General features: G+C 35.2%; 1 protein-coding gene across 1 annotated transcript in view; it reads right to left on the reverse strand.

The window, feature by feature from the left end:
* Positions 1 to 13421, reverse strand: part of TRDMT1 (tRNA aspartic acid methyltransferase 1) — a 101244-nt gene that overhangs the window by 7832 nt on the left and 79991 nt on the right. Inside the window, exons 3-8 of the mRNA XM_007936331.2 lie at positions 11061 to 11137; positions 7591 to 7662; positions 6737 to 6802; positions 5428 to 5497; positions 4320 to 4403; positions 1898 to 2226 (exon numbers count right to left, since the gene is read on the reverse strand). Of these exons, the coding sequence (XP_007934522.1) occupies positions 1898 to 2226; positions 4320 to 4403; positions 5428 to 5497; positions 6737 to 6802; positions 7591 to 7662; positions 11061 to 11137 (698 nt within the window). The remainder of the gene's footprint in view (positions 1 to 1897; positions 2227 to 4319; positions 4404 to 5427; positions 5498 to 6736; positions 6803 to 7590; positions 7663 to 11060; positions 11138 to 13421) is intronic.

Below are 13421 nucleotides of genomic sequence, written 5' to 3' on the forward strand. Positions count from 1 at the left end.
TAAATTTAAAAGCTTCATCTGCCAACTTAGCATCTTCCAGCAACTCGTGGAGCAGAAACTTTCACAGCCTTTACAGTCTTTTGTTTAGGTGCTGCCTTTGTAGGAGTCTTAGCAGCAGCCACTGCTATCTTCTTAGATGCTTGCTTAGCTTTTTTTTGCTTCATTGGCAGTTCTGATAGCCTGTTCTTGTTGAACTGTTCCTCTTTTTATAATGCCTGGATCATCATTTCTTCTTAAGAGCTTACAAACTTACTTACCATACCAAGGATAGCATGATCCACTGAACCTGTATCTGTCTCTCACTGTAAGGCAGTATGATGTTTTTACTCTTTTATATAAAATTAGACTGTACAAAACATGTACAAAAAGTATAACACACTGTGGCAAAGCATGGTATTAGTAATATTTCTTCCTCCAAGATCACTACCAAGCTGGCTATTGAACATACTATTGTTTCTCCCCTAAAAGAACAGTTCAAAATAAAAATTAAAGAGAAAAGTTACATTAGGGAAAATAGAGTCTTCAAATCATTTTCTCACATGTACCATATATATCAACTTGATGGCAGTGAGTTTATCATATATATAAATATGTGTATACATGTATTATCCACACTAAAATAGACTTTTTCTGTATGGCTTCTTTTATACCATCATTATAATTACAGAGGAATTTCAAGGTTGTTTTTTATGACAAAATTGATGTCATGTTTTATGGGAGTCCTAAACAGAAACTATTGAACTTGGTAACAGACAATAGCTGAGAGAAGCCTTTTAAGGTAATGGAAAGCAATAAACCCTTTCCCTTGAAAGTACAAGGGCAGAGTATGATAATATCAGAATGAGTCTGGTATGGCTACATCAGGGGCACAGTGTCTTGTCCAAGACAACTAGTCAATAGGTAAGAAATGAAGCTTGATATTACAAATTATACAATTATCTATCAAGTGAAGTTGTGTGGCATTAATAACAAAGCAGAGATAAGGATCACTTACAAAATTTTTCTGAAAGTCCTAATTTTCTTTCTAGTTTTAAAAAGCTGATAAAATTAAAGAAACAACCCAAAGGAAGTTACTTAAATGCCCAATAATAAGTAATCAATTACAAAAATTATATACTATGAGAATAGAAAAGTTCTCTTGTAATATGAAGTAATACCAAATTTATACTGTATAGTAAAAAAAGGCACATAACATATACAAGTATGTTACTATTTATTTAAATGGGGAATAAAACTATACATGTATGTTTAAATACAAGCTAACATAAAATACCTCACGTACAATAATAAGACAGTAAACTGTATTACTGTTTGCATGTCAGGAGGGAGACTTATATGGCTGAGGAACAGAAGTGGAAGGAAATCTTACAACCTTTGCACCTTTTGAATTTTGAACCATGGGAATATATCACCAATGAAAAAATCTGAATAAAGTTTAAATTTAGAAATTCCTCTAATGTGTCCCAGTTGATTCAGTTTTATTTCTTTAGACTTAAACTTAATTTCTTTTTATACACTGATCATGAGAGAAGATATAAACTTTTGAGGTTTGATGTGCCATTTTGAAAAAAGGTTTAAAAGAATTAGCAATTCAACATCTATAGAACCACATTTCCACCATGGATAATTAAGCTCCTAACAAAGGTCACCAAACAAATGGCATTGTCTTTTATGAGCACTTTTGTGGGCTGTATACCTAATGTTCTGCCAGAAAGAATTTTCACTTGTGCATTCTATTAGACATGAAGCAGACAATTAGGGGCAAAAAAAATTATTCTAGCAGAAACATTTTATAAAATGTTCTTTGTTATTTTGAGAAAAACTTAAAAAAAAAAAAAGAAACTTGTAAGAGCCTGGTTATTTTAGATGTAACATGAACAGAGTCTCTTAAACCTACCCTTTTGTAAAGCACACGGATCTTCTGCAAGTGGGCCTAACAATATCTAATATAAGAGCATATCGCTGCAATAACTTTGGTGGCAACAAGTACTTATTTACGTCAATGTCATGTTCAAGAAAATCTTTTAGTGTTTGAACAGAGAGATCACTGTCCTGTTGATGTTTCCTGTCTATTTCTTTTGTGGTTTCAAGCTTAAAAAGTACGGTCTCTTTTCCAGAGCATCGTGTGCTGCCATGTTGGCAAATATTTGGTTCAATTTTTTTTTCTGTATCTACTGCATGTGTCTGTGGATTTTCTGATCCAATTTTGGGGAACTCCATTAGTACCTGAAATTAAGTAAAAATACAAAATTGTCAATAGCTTTATAAAAAATAAAAGACAAATTAACAATAAACAGTCAGCATTATGCAAAACTCTCCCTTGCCATTAAAAGACAGAAATTCTGGTTTGCTTGTTTTCTGTACAAACTATTACAAATTATTCGTCATATGATCATAATGTCATCAGGCTACTAATGATTCATTAAGACTTTCTGTATTTGTTCATCAAAACATTCAACAAAGTAATAGCATGTTGAATAGAGACACAGCATCATATTTGGAAAAGAAGTTTAGGAAGCTGCATTAAATTTCCAGAATATGTATCTGGATCAGAGTTTGCCATACTACTTTCATTAAAAAGGAAAATCTCCATAGTCTAAAAGAAAAATAGTGATCCAAAAAAAGAAAAGGAAAAAAAAGCACATTTCACACTGACAGGTTATTTTACTCATGAATCCCTCAGGAAAAACCTGTTTCTGTACAACCCATAATCATGTATAAAATCCTAATTTGTAAGAGAAAAACAGTTCCAGGAATTTATAATGATGAAGTCTTTGTTAATAAAGTTCACACAGTGTTTTTGGAATTGCTCACTAAAGGAAAGGGCAAAAACTGGCATTGTGTTACAGGCACCTGCAATGACACTATTAATCTCCTACTAGTTCCTACTTAAGAAATTTTGAGTTCGTAACTGTGAGGGTTTTACAGTATTTCATTGAAACTCTCTGTTATCTACACCCCTTCTGGACAAAGCATGTAAAATTGTTCACATAATTAGGGATCCTATAGATGGCAATTGACTTTATATTCTGTCTTGTACTAAGCATTACTATATTTTAACTAATTAAAGCTAAAAGCACTGACTTCAAAAAAAAAACTGCAACTACCACAGGGTATGGAAGCTTAGGACCATAGTCTCAGGGTACATGAAGGTCAACTGGCTTATAACACAGTCCAAAAAGACAATGTTCTACATCCTACTTTGGTAAGTAGTGATTAGGGTCTTAAAAGCTTGTGAGTGGCCATCTAAGGTACAACTATTGGTTTCTCTCCATCCTGAGCAAAGACGAGGAAAGAAAATCAAAGATACTGGAAACTATTAGTCCAAAGGACTAATGGAGCATGTGAACCCCAGCTTCCACATCTCTGAGACCAGAACTAGATGGAACTCAGCTACCACTGCTCTGAAAAGGATCACAATAAGAGGCCTCAAATAAAGTGAGGGAAAACAGGGAACAAAACTCAAAATCATAAAAAAGACCAGGCTTACTGGTTTAAGGAAGACTGGTGAAACTCTTAAGACTCTAGCCCTTCAAGACAGGGCTAGAAGACACTCTTCAAGCTAGGAACTGAACTTAAAGCCCCTTGACTCAACTGACAGTCAAATGATAGACAATCTATAAGGTTAATAGTAATATCAGGAGGATACGCATGCATTACAACAATCAAACATGAGATCAAGAGGACAACATTTGCCCAGGGATAGAGCTAGGAAGGTGGGAATGGTTAAGAAGGAAGAAAGAAAGGAAGGGGTGGGCTTAGGGAGGAAGTGGGAAGAATGCTATTACAGGGTGGAGATTACTATAAATGTAACAAAACAATGTGTATGGATTGCTGAATGGAAAAACAATTGGCTCTGTAAACTTTTACCCAAACCACAATTAAAAAAAAAAAAAAAGAGGGTGAGGGTGGGGGGGACTTGCAACCAATGTGATAAAAATACCTTTAAGGCATTTTTAAGATAGTACATTGAATTTTGTCAAAAGCAGCCAATGGATGCTATTGGGGTAAAAACAGTAAATGCAATATGGTCAACAGTCAGAAGGGTAATCATAGTGTGAAAACAGAGATGCAACACTAATAGTAATCTTTTACTTTAAACTTTTTTTTCTCCCTAAATATGAAATAACAGTTTTTGTTTTTATGTTTTGTTTAAAGCAATAAAAGTGGCATGAGAAGAAGAAAGCTTTGAAGATGGACCTAGGACATGGTTTATGTATGAAGTAATTCTATAGGATAAAGTATATACAAAATGGTTATTGAAAATAAATTGGCAGACTTCAATATGTTTGCAAGAAATAAATGAATGACAATCATACCTGACCAGGGACTTGAAAAGGTAATGGCTCTGACTGAAGCTTTGCAATAAGGAAATAACGCAGCCTGGAATTTGGAATGCCAAGCTGAAAGTAAAGCATAGCAGTTATTTAATAGAGAAAATGTAAAAGATCTGTACCTTTAACCACCTGGGAAAAAAACTCATACAGGTATACATTTAGCTTCTTCAAGAGCAAATTCTGCAATTATTGAGTGTGGAAGAATTCTTTGTAGAAAATTCTTAATCCTCTTAACAGTTGCTCTGTACCTTTATTTGAAGGACATAAGGACTGAATCTGATGAATCATATGTCTTAGTCACTTTCATTTTCTATTTCCCAGGTAAGAAGTTCTATAGACATTTGAAATTGAAATATAGCTATTGTTGGCCATTTTTAGCTTATTTTATTTAACAATAAAAAAAAGGCTTCAATAAATTCCAGAAGTTAAAAAGAAATAAATGAAATAAATACAGAAAGATCACATATACCGCCAATTTCCACAGCTTGTGTATCTAAATTTTGATATGCATTTTCTGTTAGTTTCAGGGTAAAGGACTGTATAAATTGGCTAAAGTGATAAGAAATTAATACAAATGACAATAGAAAAAAAGACAATGACACTTGCAAAATTAAAGATCTGCCAAATATCTTATCATAACAAATTACTTCAATTCTTACCCATGAAATGGAAGTAATATTTGTGTTTAATATTATATCACAAAAAAGTAAGTAGAAAATTATCATATATTCATTCTATTTTCCATTTTGGATTATTTTGAAGCATTAATAAACTACAGCATACCTATTTTGGAAATACCAAACCACATATTATATATATGTATATAAATGAAATTTTCATGTAGAAAGAAAAAGAAATCCTCCATTAGCTTTAAACTATATAATTTTTCCATAAAATATGTATAAAAGAATCAAGAGACATATATACAATATTCTTTAGATAGTAAGACCAATGCCTGAACTAAATTTCAGAATTTACCTAGAATGTTATCCAAATTAGATCTATTCTGTGTATTGAATCAAATTCCCCTAAGGGAAAAAAAGCCTTTAAATTATTATATATATATAACATGTATATTTGTGGTACCTACAGAAGTTGGAGATAATAGAAATTCTTGGTACTGAAAGCCACAGTTTTCTATTGTTTGTATCAGTAGGTCTCTAAAGAGAAAGAAACAAGAAAAGCTTTCACTGTATGATTAGAAACAGGGTACTCTACATAAAATATAATACATAAAACTTCATTTTAAGTGAAAACTATTCCCCCATTCAGGTTGTTTAGAAAAGATTGATCCTAAATCTTTATTAACTCCAATTAAAACCCATCACCACTGAGTCAATTCCAACTCACAGTGACCCTCCAGGACAGAATAGCTAGAACTGCCCTATAAGATTTCCAAGACTGTAAATCTTTCCTGAAGGAAACTGCCTCATCTTTTCTCCCACAGAGCAACTGGTAGGTTCGAACCACTGACCTTCAAGTTAGCAGCCAAATACTTTAACCACTGTGCCACCAGTGCTCCTTTTACTAACTCCAAGGCTTGAAAAATTGCATTTAATAAAAAGATACAGATAATTCCCTGACACAAATAAATAAAGCTGCCAGATAATTTATCAAAATTATGTGAGTTAGAATCCCTAATCCTATTGATGATAAATTTTCTATGGGAAATGGTACCACATCTTCAATGTAGCAAATTAGATGGGAACACTATTATAGACAGCAGCAGAGTCAAAGTTGGTAAAAGTTCTCTCTCCAGGCTGTGCTACCATCTAACAGGGCCATGACACAGGGTTTGTTTCTCCCACTGAATTCCTGAAAATGCCTGTCAAGATGACCAATTCTTACTGACAACATTCCTACTTCTATATAAATAGGCACTTTTGACCACTGACCTGTTGCCACTGATTGATTCCCCTCACACCGACCCTGCAGGACAGAGTAGACCTGCCTCGCAGGGCACCAAGAAAAACAACTAAAATTGTAAAATACAATTCTCACTTATATTAGTGCTCATTTTGAAAAACATTAAAACATATCATAATAAGAGATAATCAATTGTGCCAACTTTTGTACTATTCTACATTATTAATTAATCAGTTTTAAGAAATAAAATATATAACATAGAAAATGTCAGTTGTTGTTATGTGCCATCGAGTCAGACCCAACTCATAGCAACCCCTCCTTGGGTTTCCGAGGCAGTATTCCTTCCGAGGAGTAGCTGGTGGGTTTGAACTGCCAGCCTTCTGGTTAGCAGTCAAGTGCCTTAACCACTACACTACCAGAGCTCCCATAAAATGTCAGAGTATATGTGTATTTCTAAAATCTTTATTTCACAACAGTTCCTATTATAAAACACTCCAAGTGTTAAGATGTACACAGACAAGTAAATTTTTTACCTTGTCGAAGATACTTCAAAACCTTTGACATTTTCTAAAAGAATATACTTCGGTAACTTTTGTAATCTATAAAAACAAACATTAAAAAAAAAAGGAATTCCAAAAAGCTCAATAATGACAAGTTGTAAAAGTGAGGAAAATCATTACTTGTGGAAAACATGAGGTAAACAGATTTCTGAATTCTCCTTTTACAAGGGAATTTTATAAGGGAAGGAGACTGCTAATATTTTATTCATATTTCCCATAAGCACTGCACACCTAATAAAGCTAACATCTGATTTGTTAATTTCCACTGAAGCTTATCTCAAAACATGGTTCACACAGAGCCATCCCACTGCAGAAGGGGTTGCTATTCATATAGGATGAAGGTCCTCAGGTTAGCGAAGTTTCTAGACCAAAGAAACAGCATTCACTAACATTACCATCATTCGAATTAATACATGAGCAGAAGCAACAGAACTTAGCTATTGAGTTTGTAATTCCCTGTCAGACATGGTGGCAGCAAAAGTGGAATTATGAGACATTAGCGGTTACTCTATTGTTGTTGTTGTTGTTTGCCGTTGAGTCGGCCCCGACTCATAGCGACCCCTCCTTGGGTTTCCGAGGCAGTATCACTACGGAAGTAGGATTGCCCAACCTTCCTTCCGAGGAGTGGCTGGTGGATTTGAACCGCCAGCCTTCTGGTGAGCAGTCAAGTGCCTTAGGCACTATGCTACCAGAGCTCCCATGACATGCACAGTATCTGAATGGAATATGTACAAGCTGCTAATCTCTGCAAAACGATAAACAACACATTCTTTCAGATCCAAAGTTTTAAATTTAAGGTAAGCTTGTACAAGAATCTAAATTTTTACCTTGGGAGTATATTTAGAAGATATAAGAAGCTACTCGCCCTTGGATCAGTCTTATCACCCTGCAGGCCAATTCTAAAGGAGTAAATAAAGTACATATAAGTTTACCAAGAATCTTACATAAAGATATCTTTTAAATAGTCAAAACCAAGAGAATTAAATTGATCCTCACAAAAAAAATATGATCACCTTTGTTCCTACTGAAAACAAATACAGTTATTTATTTAACAATAAAGAAAAAATAATCTTGCATATCTAAACAGTATAAACAACACATTTTACAAAGCAATATGCTAAATGACTTATGTGAAGCAAAGAAGTCATCAATGAAGAATAAAATTAATTACTCTTAAAATTACTTCATTTAAGAAAACAAAACCCACTGCCATTGAGTCAATTTCTACTCATAGCGACCTCCATTGGGTTTCTAAGGCAGTAAATCTTTATGAAAGTAGACTGCCTCACCTTCCTTTCACAGAGCAGCCAGTGGGTTTGAACTGCCAACCTTCTGGTTAGTAATCAAATGCCTTAGGCATTGTGGCACCAGAGCACCTTCATTTAGGAAAGACACACACACACACACACACACACTTGATTGCTAATGCCTTCTGCTTTGCCCCAGGTGAGACAAAAGTTCAGATGGTAGGCGACTTGGAGCTGATGGCTCTGGTGACTAGTTACCATTTAAGCAGATGAAAGTAGTAGCTAAGACTAAGAAAATCTCATACAATGTAAACAAGAGACTTAAGCTAGAAGTATGATTCTACAAGGAGGAGCCGCAATGCTGTTTCAATAGTGTACAGTCAAGATAAATCATGTAGCCAGACTAGCAATTTGACCTTACAAGTAAGAGTCACAATATGATCAAGAATTAAGCAGAAAGGAAAACTTGGATTGGGTCTGCCTAAGCAGAAACAGAGAACCAGAGTTTAAACTCTTGCTACTTACTAGCTTCAAAATCTTAAATAAATTGCTCGACATCACCTGTCAGTTTACTCATACTTGACAGCAGAGCCAAAACCATCAGTGGATCCAAGTCTCAGCTAGACGATTGGACTGGATTTAAAAAGATTCCTCAGAAATCTTATGTTCTTCTCATTCTGTCTCTTTTCTCTCAGAGTTCCAAAGGATGGTGACTAGAGAGTCAAATTTCCTGCTCTATCAGCAGTGGGAGTTACATTATTACAGAGTGGGATAGTAGTAGGGCAGATACAAGAGGGCAAACGCACTAATAGATGAGGCTTCACAGGCCAGGGTCACGTTTTGTTCGTACATCTGATTTGTTGTACTTAAACAAGCCATATTCTTGCATAGGCTTGGAGCCATCTGTACATGGAATGTTCCTTGCCTTTTGTCATAAACTCCTAATGTGCCTTTAGACTGAGCTATCACCTCAGTGACGAAATTTCCCAAAGGATTTCCCTCTCCTAGGGAAGTAAGTGCGAGCTCTAGTGGCACAGTGCCTAAGGCACTTGACTGCAACCAGAAGGCTGGCAGTTCAAACCCACCAGCCACTCCTCAGAAGGAAGGTTAGGCAATCTACTTCTGTAGCAATACTGCCTTGGAAATCCAAGGAAGGGTCGCTATGAGTCTGGTCGAACTCGAAGTCACATAACAACAACAACAGGGAAGTAAGTAATGACACTTGTAGGAAGTGTGAAGCTCTCGTGCTGAGCTTTCAGTATTCTTTTATGAGTTAGCTTGTATCACATTACAAAATATTTCTTTATCAGTCATTTCCATTAGACTAAGAGCTCCTCAAAGATAAGGAATTATAGCATCAAAAACAATGCCTGGCATACAACTACACAATAAATCACTGGGAAATTAATTTTCTTAAGAACGGTTTAAAGAAATAAAAGCTGAGAGGGAAATTAAACTTAAGCATCTTCTTTTGAATTAAAATATCTATTATATATGCTGTCTAACTCAAAATCTTACATACTAGAACAGGAATATTTTAAATGATTGACAAATCCTGGACCTGATATTTTCTAATTGTATGGTTTTGGGAAAGTTATTTAACAAACTTTCTACGCTTAGTTTCTCATCTACAGAATGATGATAGTGGTAATGGCTACTGACATAGGCTTGTTAAATTGAATGGCATACACTTTGTAAGACATATAAAGGATTATTATTAAACTACTTAAAGTATTATTATTAAAATATTTAAATGAAGAAGAATCAGTCAAGATTTCCATCTAAGATATAATTCCATGAAACACACAGTTAAAGAATAAATAATTAAAAAGTTAAACTACAATATAATAAGGAATATGTACATATGAATTTTAAGAAATATAAAAATCACATATAAAAGCTTGACTACCTTTAAAATTTTACATTTAAGTGATTTAGGACTTGAATAGATAATGGAAATTCACTTGGATAAATCACTATTAGAAAGATACACCTGAGTGTCCACTAGTTTAAATAATTAAAGGTAATTTGTGCCAGAAATAAAAATACCTATCTTAGGTAGGTATAAAAGAGTTCCACGTAGTCATTGCATTCTACTGTTGGCCTAATTAGCTTTCTCATATGACAGCAATGGCTATTTCCTTTATGACTAATGCTGAATTACAAATATAAGTAGATGAAAGGAATTACTTAGGAAAACTTTCAAAACTATGAAAATGTAGCTGATGGATTATCAAAGTACCATGCCTAAAACTATGGTATGATTTGATTTAATGAGTCCTTCAAAAGTACTTTTCCTCATGGATAACCAAACTTTGGTACATTCACACAATGGAATACTATGCAACGCTAAAGAATAATGTAGAATCTGCAAAACACCGCATAACGTGGATGAACTTGGAGGACATTATGCTGAGCGAAATAAGTCAGTCACAAAAGGACAAATATTGTATTAGTCCGTTATTGTAAAAGTTAAGGAAATGTTTATATATTGGAGGACATTTTCTTTGTTGGTTACCAGGGGTGGGAGGGAAGGGGAGGGAATGCTGTTAGATAGATAGAGATAAATATTGATTTGGGTGAAGAGAAGGGCAATGTACCAAATGTGAGTGACCAATATGGCAGCATTGAGGATGAGAAAGACAGAGAGAGTTACATGGGCAGGACAAACAACAAATATGAACCCCTTTGTAAATACAATACTGAGTTGTTAATGAAAGCAAACATGGGTATAGGGACGGATAGATGGGTGAACAAGCTAAACAATTATGTATGTCTAAATGGAGAGTGTATCCAAGATCATATACAGGGTTGGCAGACAATGGGCCTCTCGAAGAGTATGAAGGGATGGACACTGGGAGGAGGTAACTATGGGGAGGAAGTGGGAGGGGAGCTGCTGCATTGTAAATTTTGGTCAATGACATGAGACAAAGTATATGTGAACTGCTGTATGAAAAGTGAATTTACTCTTTAAATCTTCACCCAAATCCTAATTAAAAAAAAAAAAAAAAAGTACTTTTCCTCAACAGAGAAATATTTATCATACATACCTTGTGAATGGCTGACATGGAGGGCTCATTAAAATCATATTGAAAGATAAGCTGTCAAACTCCTCTAGTGTAATGCCCTAAGAAATGAATATTTTGGGGGGAAAATGTAAAAACACAGATAGAATGAAAGCTAAAATATATTTCAGAAACTGTAACAGCTTATAAAATATAACACTTAATACTTTTAAAATCAACCTCAGTTATGCTAACTTTTCAAAACAATCTTGTAAAGGAAGTGGGTCAGTAAAGTGAAGCTTTGTGGAATTAAATGGCTTCCCTAAAAGCCCTACAGATAGCAAAAACAGAGCTGTAATGCTAGTTTCCCCAATCCTAACCATTTCCTGCCTTTATGATGCCTCATAATGTTAAGCGTTTGGCAGCTAACTGAAACATCATTGGTTGGAATCCACTAGTGGCTCTACGGAAGAAAAGACCTGGTGATCTATATCCCTAAAGATTACAGCCTAGGAAACCCTATGAGACAGCTCCATTCCATCACATGGAGTTGCTGTGGGTCAGAATCGACAGTGCACAACTACCACCACCACTTTTTGCTTCTATGATACCTCAACTATAACACCGCTCTTCTTTCTGCAGTCAAAAATGGAGAACTGTATTATACAATTAATGATTTGCAGCAAGCATATGGAAATTTTTCAGTGCCTATCAATATTTTTTACTTAGCAAATATTATGTACTGACCAGTCTCCATTCATTTCATGTATGCATCTGTTAATATATCACCAAATGGAATAAAGTTCATTTTCAGACATCCAAACTTCTTTTATTATTGTGTAGTTAGAGTATGCTGTAAGAGCTTCAAAAGACTACAGACAAGATTAATCAAAGAAATCCCTATGGTGCTAAACAGTTGATAAATATGCTAGATTGCATCTGTTTTATATATGAGAAGATATAAAGAAACACAAATCATGGGTTTTGCCAGCTTTCTTTAAGCATTTTTAGTACACTATCTTAGCTGCAAATTTAAAAAAAAAAAAAAATTTTAATTGTGCTTTTGGGTGCACATTTACAGAGCAGAATTTGGTTTACATTCAACAGTTCATGTACATTTTGTTTCACTCCCCAATTACCATTCGTAATCTTACCCACCAGCCACTCCTCGGAAGGAAGGTTGGGCAATCCTACTTCCGTAGTGATACTGCCTCGGAAACCCAAGGAGGGGTCGCTATGAGTCGGGGCCGACTCGAAGGCACATAACAACAACAACAACAACAACAATCTTAGCCCACTCTCCTCCTCTCCCTTCCCAGTGACACCCCCATCCCTGTGCTCTTCTTAGTTATGCACTCCTGTCTATCCAGCTTTTCCTCCGTATGAATGTTGAGCTGCAATTTTTTTAAAAGTCACTAACCCAGAGTCATAACTTTCCTAATTAGGACACATATTTAAGAAGTTCAAAAAAATGAATAAAGCATGAAAAGCTTTATTTTGAATTCTATAAAGGATGAGCTACCCTGACAACAGGTCAGTTGTCTTTAGCATTTTAAGTTAGAATGGGCATGTTTGGCATTTTTTAATCACAGGATTTTAAATATGTTAAGCTTCATTTGTAAAATGAAATTAAAATTAAATTTTGAAAAATTCTTACAGCACCTCTGGAACCCTGGGATCTAAGAAAAACAATCTGAAAATCACACAGTGAGCAGTGTGCCAGTAAAACAAAGGGCAGGACAGTACAATTAGAGACCTTATTATACTCAAGTTAAATAGACTATCAATACCAGACCATTGTAATAAATCACTTGCTGGTGGTTTCACACTGAATGTGGATGGATTACCAGCCACGCCTCAGAAGGAAGGTTGGGCATTCCTACTTCCGTAGTGATACTGCTTCGGAAACCCAAGGAGGGGTCGCTATGAGTCGGGGCTGACTCGATGGCAAATAACAACAACAACAACAACAAAGTAAAATAAAACAAGAATCTTTTACATCAGTTACAGAAGGATTATCTTATGTCCAGAATCGAAAGAAAGCAAATAAAGTCAACTATACAGCTGTCATCATTGTTAGGTCCTATCAACATGGTTCTGACATACAGCGACCTTTTGTAACAGAACAAAACGTCGCTTGGTCTTCCATCATCCTCACAATCATTGCTATGTTTGAGGCCACTATTTCCGCCATTATGTCAATCTATCTTGTTAAGGGTCTTCTTTCTCTTTTTCACTGACTCTCTACTTTATCAAGTAGGATGTCCTTCTCCAGGTATTGTTGTTGTTGTTGTTGATATATGCCCTCGAGTCAGCCCCGACTCATAGCGACCCCTCCTTGGGTTTCCGAGGCAGTATCACTACGGAAGTAGGGTTGCCCAACCTTCCTTCCGAGGAGTGGCTGAT

The sequence above is a fragment of the Orycteropus afer genome, unplaced genomic scaffold (assembly GCF_000298275.1).
Source record: "Orycteropus afer afer isolate SDZICR_OR568_19922 unplaced genomic scaffold, OryAfe1.0 scaffold00035, whole genome shotgun sequence".
In the NCBI taxonomy this organism is placed as follows: domain Eukaryota; kingdom Metazoa; phylum Chordata; class Mammalia; order Tubulidentata; family Orycteropodidae; genus Orycteropus; species Orycteropus afer.